The sequence below is a fragment of the Perissodus microlepis genome, chromosome 10 (assembly GCF_051167445.1).
Source record: "Perissodus microlepis isolate ML-2025 ecotype Zambia chromosome 10, ASM5116744v1, whole genome shotgun sequence".
NCBI classification, from domain to species: domain Eukaryota; kingdom Metazoa; phylum Chordata; class Actinopteri; order Cichliformes; family Cichlidae; genus Perissodus; species Perissodus microlepis.
In genome coordinates this window covers 20,730,788-20,753,396 of record NC_140470.1, presented here as the reverse complement: position 1 = coordinate 20,753,396, position 22,609 = coordinate 20,730,788, and the positions used below count along the sequence as shown (strand labels likewise).

The 22,609-nt window shown below is 38.0% G+C and overlaps 1 protein-coding gene across 1 annotated transcript; it reads right to left on the bottom strand.

Moving 5' to 3' along the window:
* Positions 1-1,529: 1,529 nt before the first annotated feature.
* On the bottom strand, positions 1,530-22,542 carry lars1b (leucyl-tRNA synthetase 1b). The gene is made up of 32 exons (XM_084940633.1): positions 22,431-22,542; positions 22,075-22,196; positions 21,621-21,708; positions 21,427-21,507; positions 21,023-21,160; positions 20,592-20,753; positions 20,243-20,355; positions 19,937-20,000; positions 19,272-19,360; positions 18,890-19,115; positions 18,632-18,719; positions 17,801-17,877; positions 16,339-16,392; positions 16,097-16,237; positions 15,675-15,752; positions 15,499-15,584; positions 15,221-15,286; positions 14,934-15,016; positions 13,950-14,088; positions 13,469-13,681; positions 12,479-12,536; positions 11,628-11,691; positions 10,308-10,491; positions 10,027-10,117; positions 9,674-9,814; positions 8,352-8,492; positions 7,197-7,307; positions 6,834-6,944; positions 5,559-5,663; positions 4,719-4,814; positions 4,336-4,468; positions 1,530-2,472 (listed from the first exon to the last, which is right to left on the bottom strand). Exons 1-32 carry the CDS (start codon positions 22,434-22,436, stop codon positions 2,267-2,269), a joined length of 3,555 nt encoding a protein of 1,184 aa, XP_084796759.1. The 5' UTR covers positions 22,437-22,542; the 3' UTR covers positions 1,530-2,266.
* Between the last annotated feature and the right edge of the window lie 67 nt (positions 22,543-22,609).

Genomic DNA, 22,609 nt, shown 5'->3' with positions numbered 1-22,609 from the left:
CTGATTAAGTCATTCTGTAAAAGCCTTTCTAAGAGATACAGGTCTGAAGCTTGTGCTTTTCTGTCCACACTGGAAGGTTTTAAGTTTACCTGTACAGTGGTCTCAGCTTGGATCTTTTTTTTAAATCAAATTCCATGTCAGTCTATAACGCCAGCTTAGTTTTTTGGAACAAGAAGTTACCATCCTTGGGCAAGAAGGTAAGATTGGCAGGCTTGGCTAGCACCATGCACAAACACACATATCTGCCAATTAGTTCTGCATCACAAAACAATTGATTCCACTTACCTAAACCAAAACTTCTTAGATGGGGTGCAGAACTTGTTTCTCTGTGGAGGTTACATGTTCTCTCTGTTCCTGTGTTGGTTTCTCCCACAGTTCAAAAACATGACTAAAATAACTGGTGTATCTAAAAAGGCCATGGATGTAAGGTGGACACATTTTTTTTAAGTGTAAAGAATAAAGTGCTGCATGAATGTATAGTTAAAGTGTGACTTGTAGTTAAAAGCTCTTTGAGTGGTCTGGAAGACTAGAAATAAATGAAAATAAATATGATTATATTATATTACCTTTGCATTAACAAACACCAGAAGCATTACAGAATAATCTAAAAGGAAACAAATTACAGTCAATTTCTTCTGAGCTTACTGAGAGCAGAACTCAACAGAGTGGGTGAGGGAGGTCATAATATTAGAGTGGGAAATGCATTTACAAGTTCCACACATGCAAGATGTCCTGTTACTGCATTGAGTGCACAGATTTACTTGCAATAAGCAATTTTTGTTCATTATTGGTAGTTGTGAGGATTTTTGCAATCAGCGAGCATAGAGTTAAATTATTATAATGGTGATAAATATTGAATTCCAGCAATCTGAGAATTTTCTCACCATTTTCACTTTAAAAAGCTCTGGACTATATTGTGAAGGCATTAAATATGAGCAGCCTGTGGAGGTTAATTCCATTAAAAATGTTCCAAAAGGGACCAAAAGCACAAATGCAGTGAGAGCAGTTTTCAGGCCTGACAAACACCTTGGATGGTGTGCTGGGAGACCTGTCAATCAAATCAATATTTCCATCAAGCTGTAAAAAAAGATTTTTTCCCCAAATATTGCAAGTTTGACATTTTAACATGAGACTCTCAGACTCAATTTTTCAGCTGTGAGATTGTTGGTTGATTCTGACAAAGAGGTAGAGTAACCTCATGCACAGTGTGTTTTTATATTTTGTTTTAGAACAAAGATTTGGTGAATTAACAGAAGAGATATTGGCTATACAGTAGTTGGATCCAGGCTGCTTTACTCCTCAAATGACCTCTAACCTTTCACTATAGACATCTAGATTGAACTCGTGAATAGTAATTTTAACACTTGAGCTTTAGTTCCCTGTGAGATGTGATGGAGTAGAAGCTAACAGAGGTGTGAAAAGCACAGAGATCTCAAACATGCCCATAAGTATAAATCTTAAGTAAACATATTTTGTTTTATTGCGCTACTGCCAGCATAGAGGTTAGAGGGAGACAAACACCACAGAGGTTTAATGTTTCATAGGTTTTATTATTCATCTGGAAATGCCAGACACACACCATCCACAGCTAGAAAACAGGAAAGCTGTCTGACAGGCTGACAAACATAAGGGAACGATGCGCCTCACCTTGGATGTATAAAACAACACAAGGCACGTTACCCTCTGTATGAAACCATCAGGCATTCTGGAGGATGCAGGAGCAGTCTCCCAACATAAACATACATCAAATCAGTGGTTTTCTGTGACAAGAATAAACTCTACAGACGATTTTAATATGGACACCGCTGACTGAGTTCCTGAGTCCTGAAAAACAGATGACAAATTCTAGTGCTGTCCTTGATTGCAACCATGACAAAAAAGGTCAAAACTTTTAGGATAGGTTTGCAGTATTTTGTTATAACTGTTTTGCAATACTGACTTCTTAAGGAGAAAACTGTACCAGAGGGATAGCCCAGAGGCAGATGTGGATGTACTACAAATATAGAATTTGTTTTAAAGAAAAGAAGACAGAAGCCATCATTTTAGGTCCAGCTAGTTTCAGTATTTCCTGATGTCACACTCATCAGTTTACAAACAGAAATATCAATTATAAAACAGATACAGCTTTGAGTTGCTGCCCTGATGCTTTAAATCAAAATGAGTTGTTTTGCTCTAACATTTCTTGATGCGTTTGAATCTTCAACAAAGCTCAACAACTACTGAACATGCCCCCTCACCTGTGTGTGTGTGTGAGATCAATGTTATTCTAATGAACCAGATAAACCAGAGTGTCACCAATGTCTACAGTTAGGCCGTTGTCAGCCAGAGTGACCTTCTTCTCCTCCAGATTGATGTTGAACACAGATTTGTTGGAGATGAGCAATTTGCCTTGTTCCTCCTGTCCCAGGACAGGCAGCCGGCGAGGGCCGAGCAAAGGGTCCTCATACCTCATCAACTTGACTCTGGACAGATCTGGTGGAGTGAAGGTGGACAGAGATAGAGGTGAGGCAAGACAGACAAGAAACATGGGAAACAAAACAACTGAGAAAATGCAGAAGTACTGGAGGTGGGATAGATAAACCAGTAAGAAACAGAAAGCTATGCTTGAGATTAGGGAAATTGGAGAATATAAAACAAGAAGCAGGATGGAAAAATGAAAAGAAAGAGAGACTTCACTGAGATATACAGAAAAAAAAATTGAGATGAGACATTACAGGCAGAGAACAGAGAAGTGAAAGAAAACAGGCTACAAAGAAAATTGGGTCATATGTTGAACTGTTCTAAGCCAACATTATTCAGTTTTTCTTTTCAAATCTGAAAGCATAACACAAAACTGAAGCCAAACATAAAAGACAATATGGAAACAGCAGAAGCAGAACCTCTCAAAAGGCAGAGTGCCTGGTGGTGCAATCACAGCGGAAAGCTTTCTCAAGCGGTTCGCACAAATTTGATGAAGGATGGCTGGTGGTTGTTGTGTTAGCAACACACTGGCAGAGATATTTGCCACAGTTTTAACGGCATGATATGGCTGTCAGCTGTCATCGGAGAGCTCACATAAATTAGCTTGGAATTAAAGATGACTGAAGCGAAGGTAAATGAATGCTCTACAGTAAGTGTCTTTGTGCAGAGACACTGAGGCTGTCTAAATAGCTGAAAGAGAGTGAAAGAAAGAGAGCGAGGTGGTGGATCATCCCAGTGCTACTTTGCTCAGCAAAGTTGTTAATGATATGAAGGAAGTTGGGACCACAGTCACCAAGAATACCACTGGCAACACACTATGCCGTAATGGGTTGAAATCTTGCTGCGCCTGCAAAGTCCCCGTGCTCCAGAAGGCACATGAGGTCATGAACTGTAAAATCTTGGATGCAAACCTCCTTCCCCCACGCTGGGTCTTCCAGCATGACAGTGACCCAAAACATACCACCAAGGCAACTAAGGAGTGGCTAATGAAGAAGCACATTAAGGTCATGTGACCTAACCAGCCTTCAGATCTCAGTCCTATAGTAAATCTATGGAGTGAGCTGAAGATTCAAGTAACCAAGCACCATCCAAGAAACCTAAATGATTTAGAGACTTTCTGTAAAGATGAGTGGGCCAAACTCCCTCCTGAGATGTGTGCAAACCTCGTGACCAACTACAAGAAACATCTTACCGCTGTGCTTACAAACAAGGGTTTCTCCACTAAGTACTAAATCATGTTTGGCTTGGAGATCAAATACTTATTTCACACAATGACGTGCAAATCAATTTATCACTTTTATGTAATTTATGTAAAGCTTGGGTTGATATTGTCTCTCTTTATTAAAATGAAATTTGCATAAAATTCGAGATTGTTTATTTCTTTGTAAGTGAGCAAACTTACAAATTCAGCAGGGGACCAAGAAATTATTTTCCCAACTGTATATTCAACCCCCTGTGATAAAGGCCCTTCTAGCTCAGTTATTCAGTCATGTTATTCTAAACTTTTCACAAATGTAAAGGCCACTGTGTACCTGGGGACATTTAAAACTTGAGGTATGGTTTCATACCCATCACACTGGCCCAGTCAATTCACTCTGTCACTCTGTTTTTTTGCGGGGGTTGTTTTTTAGATGTTTTCTGTTGTTCCCTCAAACCTTCCCCACTCCTTCTATATGATTACAACAGGCTGGGGAAGAGTAGAAAAGATGGATCAGAAAGATATAAGAAAGATATAAGACAAATGTGTGTTGAACATCACATGATGTTGGTTAACTGAACCCAAATGCTTTCAACTAAACTGAGCAAATACTTTTATCCTCTTTTGATTTAGTCACTAAAAGTCATTTTGGCTTTATTTATTTTTGTCTTACTAACCTTTAATGAGTCTGTTGACCTTGGCTAGCCTGCGGACGATGCTGTCTCTGCTGTCCCCCTGTCGGATGTCAACCTTTGTAGAAAACATGCCATTGCACGGCTGAGGGTTGACCAAGGACACAGAAACTCCAGGCTACGGGGATTAAAAAACGAGGAGAAATGAAAAATGCAAAACTGGCTTTTTGATATGAGTATAAATAAAATAAATTACTTTGTTCATCACTGGCTGCTGCACAAAATGAAATAAGTCAGTAAAATGAGCACAGCCATAAAGAATATATGAAAACTGTGGACAAACGTGTTAGTGAGGAAAAAAAGCTAAAAGTGATCCTCTAACACGCACAAAGTCTGGCCAAAGCTAATAAGCATTGAAAAGTATTTACCTCTGATCTGAAAACACTGAACGGTTTCCCTGGGCAACAGTCCTCCTTCACTTTGTCATCAGCCTCAGAAGCAAACAAGATGTCAATCTGCTCCAACTGTCAAAGAGAAAGGATGGAGGGGAAAAAGATAATCAGCTCAGCAGTGTAGTCCACAGGGAGTATGTTTACAGGTGCGTTTGGTATGCACACTGGCAAATGCTGATCGTACTAACCATGCTACAGTAATGGGAGACTAGTTTGTACTTGGGTCTTTAAAGACCACAAATGGCAACAGACAAAGTGCTTCTCTCCTCATCTGTCCTATGATCTACAAGCCTATTTCAAGCCACACCAGTTAACCCACTTCTTAGAGTTGGTTTGTGAGTAAGGTAATGTATCACCCTTTTTTAGTCCTACATGATACAGCGTATTTCATTTCATTATGTCTTCCTTGTCATCAACTTATCTTTAGCTATGATCTATCAGAAACATGAGAATTTAAGCCGAGCTATTGCTTTGATGTACATTAAGTGCAATTTTCCTTTTCTGTGGATAAATCTGCTGGTTTTGCAGAAGTATCCTGGGGACTTTGGGCTATTTCCCCCCCCTTTTCCCCGCCTAGGCTAAGCTTTTGTGCAGACAGTGGTATTAAGGGGATTTTCTGCAGAGAACTGAGCTCAGGATTTCCTCAACTTACTTCTGCAAAGGGAGTAAAACTCAGCTTTAAAGCATCTCTGTGCGAGTTTGACATTTATGTGAAGACACACTGAACCAAAGTTCTGCACACTTTGCTGCACAGTTGTTGTCCAACAAATTTTAGACACCAACAACGTGGGGTAAAGGTTGGATCATAAAGCTTACCTCCAAAGAATTAGTCAAGTAGACCAGGTTCTCCATGAGAACTGCTCGCTCATCAAATTCCAGCTCCAAATCCAAAACTCTGGGTCCATTCTTCTCCAGGTTCTCCTAAAGAAAAAAAGAAGATCCCATTGTACATGATAAGAATCAGAGCTATCATCACAAATGATCAACAATGAATAATGACTCCATTGAGGAAGTGCAGAGGATTTCCTTGGTATAATTTTACACAGAAGCTGAGATATTTGGAAATATAAAAATTAATCTCATTACTGAGGCAATCGTGCTTTAGTTTATAATACAGCGCACACACAAAGTTCATTGCTATGTTGATGCCACCACCACAAGATTATCAAGAAACAGATGTTTATGAGCCAAAAAAGTTAAAAACAAACAAATAACGCAGGGAGATAAATCAACATGAAAGATACAAGACCAGCTTGAGAGACAAACCGTGGATGAATACAAAGCTCATCATGACTATTTATTAGCTTCATTCTTTTTGATCACTGCAGTGAAAGAGCAAAACCTGAACAAAGCCCAGAGCACAAGAGATGTGGCTTCTAAAATTTTAATAAGCAACAATGCTTCTGATCATTTATTAGCACCACTTGATCTTGAGTGAATATGTAGCTTTATATAACAGAAACAGCAACTGCAGGCATAATGTTATTTGTGATATTTGTATCATCTGGTGGCTACTGCTTTTAGAAACGTTTTTGTAACATGAAAGGTGGGGATGAAAATTGTAAATCAAGACATGCAGACCTGCGGCCGAGACAGTGAACATATTTTTTGTGGATGCTGCAAATAAATGGAAAGTGGCTGACACAGCCCATCAAAAGTGTTTTGTGTTCTTTTCAATCAATAAACACATTAAACTGTGCAGAACAAGTATTCCTGAAATTTATCTGTAATGTCAGTGTAACACTTGTTCAAATTTTTCATTGTATTGTCTACAGTTTTGTTATTATTTAACACAAAGCACTAAAAAAAAGAAGAAAAAAAAGAAAATAGCTTTTCAACTCCAATCTTCCCAACAAATTATCAGGGAAGACTTTCCACCAATCATAAGTTGATCAGTGTGAAAAAACAGTCAACTTATGGATTGGCTGTTGTGTAAGAGACTTATTAAAAAGGAAATCACAAGTGAAAAAACGTCTCTGGAAAATTCCATCTATGTGTAAAGATGACAAAATGGTTTATGATCATTGGTGGAGAGTGGGCTGTGTACGTCTTCATAGTGAAACATTAATGTTGGCCTTTCAATATTTTTACCTTGATCATGGCTACAAAAGGCATGACTCTCTTCATGTATTTCTTCAGTTCTGGCAGAGCGCCTAGTTCACTCGCTATCACTTTGTTGTCCGGAAGGACCCCGTTGTTGGTCTAGACATACAAACAGGAACAGAAAAAGAAAAAAAGAAACAATTAATGAACTTAAACAAACAGGAGCATCGATAGGAAGACACAGAGAAACTGAAAGAATTCAATTACATAATCATTTAATTCTGAAATTATTGATTTACAGAAATAAGCATATTATTGCACCACTAGGCAGACCTGCAGTTCTTCAGCAAACAATAAATCTTCAAACCTAATGCTGTGAATAATGTTGGGCTTTGTGTGTTTGTTCCCTACCTTGTAGTGCTTGCCGAGCAGGGATAAGGCACTGTGCTGCCATGGAGGGTAGCTCTTGGCCACGTAGATGGTGCAGTGGGAGGGCTTGGCTGGAGGCTTGGAGTCACCTTTCTGTTGGAAGGAAAACAGGATTAATGTTTGTGTTTATAAGAAGCCTTTCACATTCATCTTGTTTATTCATACATCAGGACCACAAAACAAGGTGGCCTCAATCAGATTCCAACAGGGTTTGGATTATTCAAGGAAAAGAGCCAAACAAAGAAAAAAGGTGTTGTGTGTGTGTGTGTGTGTATATATGTGTGTGTGTGTGTGTGTGTGTGTTCTTTAGCATAATGATCTGTGAACTTGTATTACATGACAGCTGACAATTGTACTGTATGTTTGTTTTCACAAATGTACCTTCGTATTATATTGTCACAGTATGTAAAAAGTTGCACAGATATTCTATAATGGGAAAATACTGGATATATGCTGCTGTGGGAATTTCTTGTTTAAATGATTTTACTGTAAGTTACTTGATAAAATATTCCATATTTTCTACGTGGGGGTGGGGTTTAGGGGGCCTGGAGCCTATCCCAGCCATCGTAAGGTGAGAGGTGGAGTATACCCTGGCCAGGTTACAAAATTGTTTTTTTTTGGTTTTATTATATTTTTAATTTTTTGTACATACTCACAAATCCCCTTTTCTGGGCTGATTTAGAACTCACATGCTAACAACATAGGTGTTACTGCTGAGAACGCTTATCGTATGAAAAAATAACAACTATATTTTAAAAAAAAGAAAAGAAAAAAGAAAACCTTTTCCTTTCTCCTTTTCTCTTTTCCCATCATCTTTCCAATGCTACTTCAATGGCAACAAAGCATTTCCAGTAAATCAATAACGGGGGCCTGGAAACCTGAGATATTGCCTGTCTTAGATGTTGTCAATACTTGTTTTGCTTTTCTCTAAGCTGCCTACAGCCACTTATTGAAGTGCGGAACTGTTAACAAACAATAGACTGGCTTTCCTGCTGTGAACACAGACATAAGCTCGCAAGTGTATCAGAAAGGATATAGGATGCTGCTGTAGAGTTGCATCAGTCTGTTTTATGTTGCAACTCAAAAAGTCACAGCATATCCACGAAGGCAAAGTGTACAGACAACTTCATATCTTACCTTGCTTTTAGGCGGAAGCATGTAGGCTTTGAGGCGAAGACGAAGGTCGTGAGCAGTTTCCATCAAATATTGAGAGGAACGAATCAGAACCTCGTCCACGGGCCCGGCCACAGGCCATGATGCCTTCATCAGAGAACCAGTCTGTCAAGCAGAAATAGAGAAGAAAAAACAGTCACTTAGTGAGCAGTGTAAACTTTTAAAAACTAGTACGCAGCCTCAGATCCTCAAGTAGAAACCTGTTAATTGCTCCCACCTCAAGTTTAAAGACAAAAAGGCAATCAAGTGTTTGCTGTTAGCCCTGCCCAGGAAATCTGGCTTGCCTCATTAGTGTTTTCTTATTAATCATTTATTTAAAAAAAAAAAAAAAAGCTTTCTGAGAAAAAAAAGCTCATATGTAAGGCTTTCTATAAAATATACATTTTAGTATAGATTTGATTTCTTTTGACATTCTTAACTCCATCGTTTTCTTTTTACTTTTAGATTTGCATGTTAATTTGAAGTTATTCATTACAATTGGAATCACACTGCATCTTATTCCAATTTTGAAATTGCAGTTAAATCTTGCACGGCCTATGCTAAATTGATTAGTAATTTCTTTTTAATTTTCTCCTAGTTTGTTCTCTTACTCTGTGTTTCTGTGAAGCATTTGGGTAGCATTGGTTTTGGTAACTGCTACACAAACTTTAGTGTTATCATAACTACACAACCAGAGGTCACAATGGTATCATAACAGTGGCATGTGTAAGTTCTCTGTGTACCGAGTGCCTCTTAGCTCTTTAGTTAGTGGTAGTGAACACATGACTAGAGAACATACTGGTGTTGGGGCTTTTTTTGTTGCTTAGCGACAGCCAAAAACCCATTTCCATCACAGCTGCACTCCTTCATATTCATAAATTTGAGTGTTAAAAATATATTTGTCTCCCTGTGCTATTTGAAGTGCACACCTGTGTGTGCATTTGCTTCATGCTGCAGTGAGAAAAAGATCCATAGCGCGAAGATATGCTCCCGGTGGATATGTACATCAACAGTGAGAAAGTCAGTAACCATTTCACACAGGTAATAAGCAGCGGGCCCAGAGCTACCCAGAGGTCTACCTAAAGCTGTAGCTTTCAGCTCCTTGATCCCAATTCTACTCATGAATACAAACAAACACTGGATGTTAAAATGTTTCTTTTGACTGTATTCCTGTTTTACTCTAAAATATACAAGACAGATAAGAACTAAGGACAGAAAGGAGAAGTTAGATATGAGTCAAGTCAGAGCACAGAGCCAACTCAGAGCCTGAAAACAGGAATACGACGCTAAATCCATGTGTTTCTTACCTTGCCAAGCAGACCCCAAGTGTATTCACAAAGGTGCGGGCAGATGGGGGCCAGCAGCAGAGTTTGCCTTTCTATGAACTGGAAGACAAGGTCTCTGTGCATGCCTTCGATGGCCAGCTCCCGATACTTATCTTTGGCTGCCTAAATACACACAATAAAACAACACAAGGTTCATCAGCGAAACTCGAGTCAGTCTCTTCTACTGATTTAACGATGACCGCAGTATCTGGAATCTAAATGCTCTACTACTGTTGTAGATTATGGGTACTTGAAATCATGCTACATTGTCTCTTATATGATCTCATCAAATTATTAAGGACTCTCAGAGGTGGAATTTTATCAATTTAATTTACCTGAAATTCGAAAAAGCCACTTTTCAAAGCCTCCTTGTACATCATCCTCTCATAGTGCTGCTCTGTCTTCAGGATGCCTGCATTCATCTCACTAAACAGGAAAGAAAATTATTTTTTAAAAAATGTACTTTCAAAACATTTAACCACAATCAGGCTTTCGCCTTACATTTATTAATGCAGACATAGCTGTGGATTCTTTTGCTTTATCAAGGCTGAAATTCAATAAATTTCAGAACTTGTAAATCCTTTTCATTCCAGACACTTTTAAATCCTCAGACTACCTGGAAAAAACCCGATCATTAAAGGTGTCTGTAGGTCCCGTCCTCAGGTTGTTCTGGTTGGCAATCATCTCCTTCACCCATTCCACCCAGGTGTAGAGGCGCAAGATGCCAGCATCAGCCATGGTCTCTACAAAGTTAGCATCCTCCACTGTGTCTCCAGCATCCGCTAGAGCCAGACGCATACCTGAGAATGGAAATGAGAACATGTGTTAAAACAGCAGAATGTACAGGTACAATATAATAGATGTAAAACTGATATACGGTCACTCTCACAAACGCAACTGCCTTTGTAATTTGCTCCAGTTTAATATCCAACTATCTGAATCCTCTATTCAGGATATACAATGAACACAGCACTTTTTTTCTATTCTGCAAAATAGTTCAACAAAAGGTGAAGTGCAGAGGCTCTGTGGAAAATTCCAAAGCTTGAGAAAACGTCAGTTATTCAGCAGACATCCCTCCTAGCTTTAAGACAGGAACAACTTTATGTGTCTATCTGCTGGCAGACCATGAAGCTGTTTCCTCCCACAGCAGGATATCTTCTATAGAAGCATGAACTATCCATCTATTCTTCAGCTCATTGAAGATATAAAAAAAAAGAAGGTGGAAATTATCCATCTATCCATCACTAAAGTAAAGGAAAAAAGTAAACATATAGAGAGGAAAAACATAAGTCTTCAATTCCCTGTGGATAATCAACATTATACCAAACATAAAAGTTGTAATGTTCTCACTTTCCAGCCATTTCTAAAAACACAATTTATCTTCCTCTTATATTCTTCTAAATATTTTATTTGCTTTTTATCTTTTGAAACCGCATTCCTTGAATATAATACATCTGTAAATACATAATACATGAATGATAGAGGCAATTCTTTTGCAACAACAAAACAAAATGTTGAACACTAATTAAAAGCTTCTCATCTTAGAGCACACATTGATATTGAGAACATCATGCATTCTCTATTTTAAAGTGTGCATATTACATAATTATACAGAAATGTCTTACTTACAGTCCACTGACTGACCTCACAAATACAACAACTCATAATACTCAACATCAAAACCTCATCTATCTTATGAAAATGGGTTCATTTTCTAAACACCTTAACCAGGGGATAAGAGATGTTAACAATATAATCATCCATAACAGCCCATGCACTGGGAAAACACAGTTGAAATCGGTTCCAAATGTACACCTGAAGTGTTTTCTCCCAGGTTTCATGGTAAGATGAAAGCGCCATTGAGAAGAAAACTATGAAGAGGGAAAGAAATAAAAGAGACAGAAGGAGAGATAAATCAAGAAGAAACTGATTATACCGTCTGCTGAAAACTTGTCAATGGCTTGGCTGAGAGTGAGGAAATTTCCAGTTGATTTGGACATCTGGTCGATAAAAGAAACAGATGTTAGCAGCCGCAATCTTTCAAGTCTGCCCACCCACACAGTCTTTCTGTGTTTAAAACCACAAAAGAACCCAACTACAAAATACAATCAGGAGCAAAAACAGAAAATGGCATTCCTAAAACCATTCAGAACTTAAAGCTTATTTGAGAAATGTTTGGCTGTTATGTTTAAAATCTGTCGGTCAGTCAAGGAACACAAAAGATCCCATCAAATGAAACCAGAAAGAAAGCGAGATTTCATCTTAACCAGGTAACTTTAGCCCTAGCTTTCCTGGACTGTGAAGGCAGTTCTAACGGGGGGGGACCTCTGTGCATAGAGAGTAGCAGAGTCTAAAATTTTTCTATTGTATCTAATATCTTTGTATTTCTATGATGAGCATTAGTGGTCAAGGTACAGTGGTCAGAGGCTCTCAACGCCAATCCTTCCATGACAACAAGCACTTAGCTAGATTGGGAAACCCTGTGTTATTTTAGTGAGTTGATAAACTGCTTCATGTGACCTGCTTGACTAAACTGACTAAACTGCAATAACAGAAAGATATTTTTTTATTAGTCCTTTATTTATCCAGGTAAAAAAATCTCATTGAGATTAAAAATCTCATTTCCAAGAGAGACCTAGCATCATGGCAACAAAATATCCTTGTTTGTTTATATATGGGGTATGTTAGACTTGGGGCATGGTACAGGGCCCTAAACTTACAGGGTTATAACCTAATAGCAAATTAAATGATTTTAAAGTAATACATACAGCTTAATACTTCACATACCTTTTCAGAGTTGAGGAGCAGATGTCCATTAGCTCGCACTGCTTGTGGCCACTTCCCGCTGTAAAAAAGAAAAAAAAGAGAGAAAAAAAATAATTTTTTTAGTGTTATCTTGTTATTTTCATCATTACTGCCATTATCATAGTGAAGTTTACCCAAATGCAAAGCTGAGCTCAGTTTATTAAAAATAAAAATAAAAAAAATTCGGCAAAACAAAAGGAAGATTGGCAGTATGTTAAAAAACATCATTATGACACTGATAACATCACACTGTATTGTGATTATTGATTTACATCTTAAATGGTAAAAAGCACAGTATTATCACATTCTGATAATGCAACATTACCAAAACCTTAAAAAAGGCATATAGTACCTGACATAATTATAAATATTCTATTACTGAATCTGAATTATTGTCATGTCACCTTACTGTAGTGTCACCGTAACATAATGTAAAAAAAAAAAACCCAAAACTTATTTTAACTTATGTACATAAATACAGAAAGAGTTGCGGAAACTACGACAAAATAAGATCAAATCCAGTGAGTCCGAGCCAAGAGTGACATCAAATAAGGGTATAAAACAGACTCAAAAGGACTGTTTCCATGGAAACCACTAGAAACTCCAAAAAGTTACTCGTTTAAGCCAAGAATTAGACCAGTGTACCAGTCGTGAACTGCTGAAATGTTTTTACACTTTTACTTTTGCACGTATTAAACTAATGGGATATAATGTGTTAATTAGAGCTCTTTAGAGGTGCTTGTTGTGTTGGGCACACTTGCCAAAAATATTCATTTAACTGTCAATCACATTTTTATGAAACATCAGCTAAGTGGATGTGAAAAAAATGTCACAATTAGACTAGAGAACATCATTTTTGTAGCATGATAAGAGTGTCATTCAAAGCTGATAGCTGGAGGTTCGAAATTTTGTTTGTCGCCCCTCATTCCTGTCCTCTTTTTTTGTTCTGGTCAGTCCAGTGGGAAAACTTACTTGTCTTTGGGCCACATGGCCACATGGTTGTACAGGTAGTATGACAAATGGTTGGGCACCAGGTCTTTGCCAGATACACGGACATCCACAGGGTACCAGTACTCAAACTCCCTCCTAAGCCTCTGCAGATGCTCTTTAGGGATGTTGGTCTTGGGGAACGGAGAAGTCTTAAAGAAGATGAAGTCCCACACCTCTCTGGTCATCTGCTCTGGCCTGTGGTAGAGAAAAAAATAGAAGAAAAAAAAGACAGAAATGAGGCTAGAAACAGAGACTTATTGTGTTCAAGTGAGGTGAAAAGAAGAAATTGAATGCTTGGTGTGACTGTGTGCGTTTTATATAATTCAATAGTTGACTGTACATGCTTCATTTTAATTTCACATTTATTTTAGTGCAAAAGAAGGGACAAGACTTAAATGAACAATGATTTGGAAATTACTGGTTTCTGCATATTTGTGTGCACATGCGTTTGATGCATCCATACTTGATGCCCAGTGGTGACTCTCCTTGGCCGTTAAGCACACCTCCCTGCAGAAGGTGGGCTACGGTGTAGTAAGCCATGTAGATGGTGGAGTCTGACAGGGACTCAATCAGCCACTGCTCGTCCCAAGGCAGCCGCGTTCCTATGGTAACCAGGGGATGTATGCACGCACACACACGCACGCACACGCACACACACGCACAGGAGAAAGAAAACCAAAATTCATTCATTTTATGACAACCGACATCTCATCTGTTTTAACACAATGTTTTCTTGTCAAACTGCACACACACTGGTGCCAAATATTGAGGAAATGTAGAACAAAGTCTTGGCTTTACTGTGTGATCTTCTGTACACAAGCCTAAATGTAACTCTGTTGTCAAATAAACCAAATCAAACCAGACACCAAAGTAACTTGTGCTTTCACACAAATAGTTTGACACTTGTTTCCACAGATTAGATTTTTAGGATTTTGGAATCCCTGTTTAGCAAGAATTTACAAAAGATCGACTATTTAAGCAGCCTCAGATCAGCTAAACTCAGGTTGGTGACAATGTTAAACATCTTACAGGCTAATTGTCTGGTAAAATGACTGGACAGACTTTGTGTTTTTTATTCTTAAAACATGTGGAGAGATTTATACAGCGAGGAACAGTTTACAGCTAGCCTAGACTGTACTGCATGTCCTGCGCTGAATGCCAGCTGGCCTTCAGTCTGCATCTATTCTTATAAAAAGCATCAGAGATGGAGTGTTGCTAGGTGTCCAATCATTAGTCCTTTGTCTCCATCTATAGACCAAGAACATCGCTCAAATACAAGTTCAAATCTTTATATAAAAAAAACTGTTTCCAATTAGACAATCATGATCTTAAAAGTGTCAGCAAAACTAAAGATAAATAAGAGTGGTGGTTAGTTATAAATATTTACTGAACACACACACAGACAGACAGACACACACACACACAAACACACACTGAAACCACCTACCAAGACCATAGGTACGTGAGCAGGCATGCTCCTGCAGCCAGTCCAAAGTTGCCTCAAAGTTTCTTCTGGTCTCCTCACAAAATCTGTATTGTGTTGCAAAATGAAACATCAAAACAAAACAAAACATGAATTAGGCAAGACTTTGGACTGAAACATTTTATTTCCAGCATAAAGCTTATAGGCAAATAATAAAATTGGTGTTGTGAACCTTTACAAGATCCCCCACAAAAACACTAGAAAAGACAAATTTGATATAAAATGCAAATCAATTGCATCAGAGATCTTACGTTTCCAATGACTTCAGGGCTTCATTGGCCTGCTGCTTCCACTCAGCATCCCCATAATCCAAATACCTGTGGGATGAACAAATAATATTTGCATAAGGCTTATTGAAGACAGTAAACACTAAAAATGTTTTTAAAAAGTTAAAATTACAAGAGTTTCATGACCAGAATGACTGAAACTAGTTTAAACTTAACCAGCTGTTAACTTTTTGTCACTTTGTAATTCAAAGTATCAAACACCAACAATTATGACTTTATTTTACAGTTCCTGCAGCACTCACCACTGGTCACAAAGAGCCACCACACACTCGTCAGCTGAACGTGACATGACCTGCTTTTCTGGCTCCATGTAGATCATGGCCTCTCCCTAGAATACATGAAAATAGAGTCAATAATAATAATAATACAGAAATAAATAAACAATAACTTTTTGTGACATTGCAAATAATTTTTTTACCCTTTCAACCATCATCTTCTGGATGGGCTTCTTGACATCCTGGACCTTCTGGCCCTTGTAGCCTTCCACAAGCATGATCTAGGACAGAAGATTATTAGCAGAAAGTCAAACACACTGATGCACTGTTTGAACTATTTACAAGATTTACCAGCAAATGAGCTATGCCTCACGAATGGTTACAGAACTTCTTCTTGCTTCAGTGTTTAACGATGGTAAACAGAAGAAAACTACCTGAGGGTACCTAAAAATCCACAGACAGTTGATGAATGATTTAGGCTAGCCTTAAGCTTCAAATTACTTGATTTGTGCCTGGGAGATAAACAATACAAGCTTCAAACCTAAAATGTATACCTGCAGGGCTTTTGCAGACAGACTGCATTTTGTTAACTAACATAGATGCTTTGAATGCTAATGGCACTCACCCCTTCATAAAATCCCTTCAGATAAACCTTCTCCTTGGCTTCAGCCAGTTTCTCCTTGTCATTCTGGCTCTGGATCTTCAGCTCATCACACACCAGAGGAGCAGACAGGTTGCCATATCCTGGAATCTCAATGATAGGGATCTGCACACAAATAAAAGCACAATGACTTTGCATGGTGACACAGAATGCATGAATTTTGTGCAGCATAAGTAAAATGAATGGACTTTAGTAGTTCAGCTTACCGGCTCAAAAGGCAGAACCATCTTGTCCTCAATTCCATACTTCTCCCGCAGCGCCTTTTATTCCAAGTCCAAGAAAGAACAGTGACATCAACAAAGAGGATGTGAGAAGAAATGTCTACATTTTGTCCACAAAACTAAAATCAAATTGAAATATTACGCACTTATGTGAAAGGTTCAGAAATTTTGAACTTATTGCTGGATGGTATCAGAACCTTTATATTTCTTTTGATTCTGCTATGAAAATGGTAAATAAGTGTAGTGATTTATTGATACATCTGTACACATAAATGGAAATACAGCAGAGTCTGCACAATTCTAATGAGCTATTCAATGCAACTTGAACTCTCTTAGGCAAACTTTCTTGTCGTTTCTTTAAGTAGCCTTCGCAAATAGTTCTCCAGGCTTCTTGGAGGACATTCAAAGCTCTTCTTTGGATGCTGCCTGCCTTTTGTTTTGTTCTCCGTTAGGAGGATCCTACAGTTTCAATAATGTTGAGCTCCGGGCTCTGGGGAGTCCATCCCTTGACTGATGGTGTTCCACTCGGTTTTATTCATGATTCATTTACTGAAATGTGTCTGGGATCATGGTCATCCTAAAACATGACAACATTACCACAGAAAAATAACTTTTTTTTTTTGGTGGATTAAAATGTCATGATACTTTTTGTGTTCATCATTCCATCAGTTTTAACAAGATCACCAACATCACTGGCTGGAATGCATGACAGAGCCTCCACCGTGTTTTACAGATTTACAGTTATTCACACTCTCTGCTGTACCTGTCTCCTGACACCAAAATTCCAATTTGGATGAATCACTTCCTAAGACCTGCTGCCACTGATTCCATCATGTGGAATAATTTGGCATACCTCAGCCTTTTCTCCCTGTTTTCTTTAAAAGTGACATCTTGACAGCCACCTTTCCTGCGTCAGGTTTTTGCTGTAGTTTTTCACATTTCTTAAAGAAATGACTTTTAAATCATGTTCACCTGCTCTAGATAATTTTTAGGACTGTCACTCCTTGTGTTCTCCACTTGTCCAGATTCCTCAAAAAGAAAATTTCAGGACATACTGCACACCATGTCCAGATATGTTTTCCTCTAAAAGCTTATTGTAAATCACCTTGTTAGTACAAAAATAATATTTTATGACTGTGAAACTGTTCAATCATTAGCATTTTTTGTGTTTTCAGAACACGAGAAACTCGTTTTTTTTGACAAGCTGCTAGTATCAAAAATGCCTGAAGTAACAAAGTAACAAAGTTCTTCGATATGTTGACTGTCATGTGTAGACACAAAACTATTCATCCCTCGAGTTAGGTGCCTTTTTCCGCTTTGATCAGATCAGACAAAAAGACTGGATTAAAAAATGAGTGCAAAAGAAGTCAATATCCAAAGAAAAACTTTGAAAAATATAAAGAAATGCAGGATGGCTCAAGACCTTTTCGTAGGTTTATATCGTCACCTGTTTTTTCTTGATGTCCCTGAGAGCAGCAATGTCATCAGGAGCATCAGATGGTACACTGGTAACAACCCCAGTACCTAAGACAGACAGGAAAGACACAACAATGCATAAAATCTATAAAATGATAATGCAGTTTTTTATTCTTTTCCCTTACCCTTCATAACCCTCAGAAACATGATGACACAGGGGGCATTTATTATTAAAATTGTGACATATCAACTTAGTCATTGAGAAATTCCAATTATTACTAACTCTACAGAGATTCATCAATAGGACACAAGAGTACAAAGAGACAAACTACTATCCTGGAGCAACACACGCAAGAAAAATAGAGAAGTCTGACTTCTAACAGAATAGAAACACTCTGCAATAAGGTCGATTTTAAATGATTGCAAATGTTATGTGCTGGAGGGAAACAAGAACTTATAGCATCCATCCTTTGACATTGCAAACAATGCTTCTGAATTCTACCTTGACCTTGTCCTGCTATTTTGAGTCCCAAGGATTTTTCTATATAGCTCAAGCAAAATAAGACAGTGTTTTAAATAAGGATAAATCAAATTTCAGTCAGATTCTGTGCAGAAGACAGGAAGAGGTGGAAAAACTGACCTATTTAGAACTACTTGTGATTGCCAAGTACATAAGAGAGGAGGGTGCCACTCCTCAGGAATATTCCTGCTGTTTTGAGTGCAATCACCAACAGCGTCCATCTACAACTATGATGCTTAAATGTGAGAAATTTCTGCCTCAAAAGAAACGGCACAATTTCTCAAAAACAAAAATGTACTGAAATTTAAGCTACAAATCTAATCCTAGCGTTTTGGCTCATACCTTTATCCTCCTTGATGGTGACCATAGGGAGAGCATAGATGATCTTATAGGAGGTCAGAGGAGCACTCAGGGCACAGCCGAGGATATCCTACAAAGACCAAAAAAAAAAAGAAAAAAGGCCACTGAATCAGATACACGAACCGCTGGTTTAATATTAGATAGCATTTTATTTTTTATTCCACTGAAATTAAATAAATCCATCTAAATGATCTGAACTTATTTGCTGTAGTTGGAAGCAGCACATGAAAAAAGTAGTACCTGTCCCAGTACTTCCATTATTACTGGCACCACTCCATTTTCCTTGGTGAAGCCCTGGAAAGACATATTCCTGGCAGCCCTTCTGGTGGAGATGAAGACGTCCCCATTGGTTGTCTCAAAAGCAACATACTTCATGTCAGGTCTCACCCAGCAGTTGGTCTGACCAAACATGGTCTCTGGTCTAAGTGTAGCAGCCACCAGGAAGATGTTTTTGCCTTTCATACCGCTGTGGGAAGTACCGAAACTAAGGCTTAGTGGCAGGATTTAAAAAGGATGACAGTTATATTCAAGAGGATAAAATCAGTCTTTCTTTGTAAACCTGTCATCTCCAAGAAAGTTTTGTTTTCTTTTTTGTGGAAGTACAGCGTTAAGTATTTGTTACCTGCTATAAAAGACCTTGGATTTGAATTTTGCTGTGTAGGGTTCAACGACCTTCATCTTGATCAGGGTGTATTCCTGAGGTCCAACTCCCTATAAGTGAGGTACAAATGTTAAGGAAGAAAATTTGATAAATAAAAGTTCCTCAATCACTACAATTTAAATTGTAAGAAAGTTTTGTGGTAAAATAAGTAAAACAAACATTTTTTAAGCATTTCCTGCAGTAAATCTGTGGTTAAATACGCCTCAACATTGTTACTTTATTAGGTATTAAGTCACTTTGAATGTGGCATTGTTGTTGCTGCTGTTATTAGTCTACTTGGATTTTATGACACAACCATCTCTAAAGACAGAATGATCCAAAAAGTAGAAAACTGCTTCGACCAGATAGGAGCAACAACAACTGAAATAAGCCCTTGTTACAGACAGACAGACATCTCTGGATGCACAACATATCGAAACTACGAAGCAGAAGACCACATGGGGCCCCACTCCTGCTAGTTCTTGTTCTGACAAATCTGCAGCAACTATGTGATGCTATCATGTCAATATGGACCAAAAAACTTGTTGGGGGGGGGGCAACCCTGACACTAGTGAGGTGTACCTAATCTTAAACAATACTACAGTTTCAGAATAAATAATTTTTTCTGTCAAGCTGAGGACGTCTACCTCTCCTGTCTGTCTGTCATGGTCCATGCATGGTTGTCCATCCTTGGGACAGTAGATGGTATACCTGCAGGGGAGTTCAGAATAGTCACGATATAGACTCAATAATATAAACAGAATATACAGACTCAGAATAGACTCAAAGAAGACTAAAAGGAAGAAATCAAATTAAACAGAATTGAGAAAGAAAGCCACTTAAAAAAAAAGTCAGTAATATATAAACTATGATGATTTTTTCCCTATATCATTAAAAAAAAACAAAAAAAAAAACCTTGTGGTAGACGACAAGAAAACCTGAAAGCATCTCACCTTTTACCAAATTTGATCTTTTTCCTCTCTTTTAGAGTAACAAACTGCCACCTGACAAAGGAGTCGTAGAAGGGGTTCACGTCTGTGGTGATGAATGAACGCCTCCAGTCCACCTATGAGGTAATGACATAACAGCATGTCAGCACAACTGAATAAATTCAGTGCCTTCCTTTAGCCATGAAAACATGGATGCATCAATGTCACTGTACTTTTTGTGTCTCTTATTTAAAAATTACAATGTTTTGCCACATGAAACTGCATGAATGTCTAAAAGGTATGTGCAGTTTAGTCTTAAAAATAATTTTAATCAAAGCACAGAAAGAAAAAACAAACAAACAGAGAAAGCCACCTTGACTCCCATCCCTTTGAGATCTTTGACAGCCAAAGGAGGGAAATAATCCAGCCAGTGTTCAGCATCTGCAAACTTGACAATCTCCTGGTCAGTTAAGCCCAGAGACCTCATGATGTCCCACTGGAAAGCGGAGGATCCAGATTTGGCCACTGCTTTACTCTGGCAAAGAAACGAGAAAGAGATGATAACAGCAGAATGATTACAAACTTTCTTTTATCTGAAAAAATGGAGAAGCCATACACTACTTAGATAACAGACTAATTTTTTACACCTTCAAACCAAATTTTATGGTACTGCTTTCATCTTAACTCTGCAAATTCTGTCCTGGGTAAAAAAGGCCTTAAAAGAACCAGCTCAAGCTTTTATCATAATAGCATAAGTATAATAAATTCATTTTGAAAATAGCATTTCTAACCTGTGATCCTAACCTTTTTGCCCTTTGCTTTGTCCTTGATAATGATTTCATCAGATGTTGTTTGCTGTTGTTTCTCTTCTTCCTCCTCCTCTGGAAACTGTGGAGGGTTTCCATACAACTCCATCTCTCTCTTCAGCTTGTCTGCACAGGCCTGATGGATACAATTATTGATTAAAAATATCAGAAAAAACACAAAGATCTGTTTAAGAGAGATGGATTATGACAGATAGATAGTAGCATAAAATAATTATGTTAAAAGTTGATTTTGGGACAATAAGAACAAACTGTAATTGCATGTTTATATGATGAAAAGTGATAGGATTATGTCAGATTATAGACACATAGAAATCTTATGAAAAGTTTCTGAATAAAAAAAATAAAAATGAAAAAAACAAACAAAAACCCAACATTACTTACTTTGATCGGCATTCCTGTACAGTGCAACCCGAATGGAAAGAGGCATTTCTTTCCCTTAAGAGACTGGTAACCAACAGCAAACTGCAGGAAGAGAAATGAACAACAATGGCTAAGAGACCACATATCAAAATGTTTCAATCTTAACTTATTTGCAACAGGTGGTGACTCAGGTCGATGTTTGCCTTTAAACTTACCTCACATTTTGACAAACTGAATGTATGGCCAAGGTGCAAACGGCCATTCATGTAAGGATAGGGAAAGGTGACCAGGTACTTGTTTTTACTAGAAGGTAAAAAAAAAAAGGTAAGGTAAAAAACAAACAATTTAGCTGCAACCCAACAGGTTTGCCCAAGATTGTAATGTGAACTATGAAACAACATCAGACAACATGATTCAGCAACAAAAAAAATGTACTACATACTACATATCTATTACAATATAAAACAATAAGTGTATTATATTTAGTTCTACAAGGAAGTTCTACAGAAACTGCTTTCACATTCCAGTGTGCTGCAAATCTTTGGAAATCTTTCTTTATATATGGGCTTACAGTTGCATATTCTCTATCTGGAACAATTTGAGAAATACTGTAAAACTGTTCAGAAAACTGATCACGTGGTTGTTCTTGAAAACTGAAAAGATACTCACTTTGTACTTTCCCCGACTGTTGTCGGTGCATTTTGCTCAAATGTTCTCTCCCTCTCCCATTTCTCCTGGATTTCCAATTCAATCTTTCTCAGAAAGTCCAGCTTTGCTGTTCCTTTCCGCTCCTGAAATGTACCGTCGAGCAAAGAATCACAAACTGAATGTCATAACAATAACAGCCGCAATATCCAGCTTAACAGAGTCAGACTTTTTTATTTCTGTAATTGTCTCAACAGCTCATGTTAGCTAACTTTGCTAATAGCCACATTGAATTAATGCTCTAAGGCAGAAATTTTCTTTTTTACAAAAAAATAGCATTAACCATTTCATACTGCGAGTAATTAAAAGATTGGACCTACCGTCATTTTGTCTAAAACTGCAAGTAATTAGTTATACTGTTCAAAAAGAAGAAATAGTGTCTAGTTTGACAAGAGAAACCCACGCCACCGGTGCCTGGCTGATGACACCTGTCGCTTGGTTTTCTGGGAAATGTAGTCCATCTGACTTTTCAGACGTATCTTAACCCATCTGTCGTATT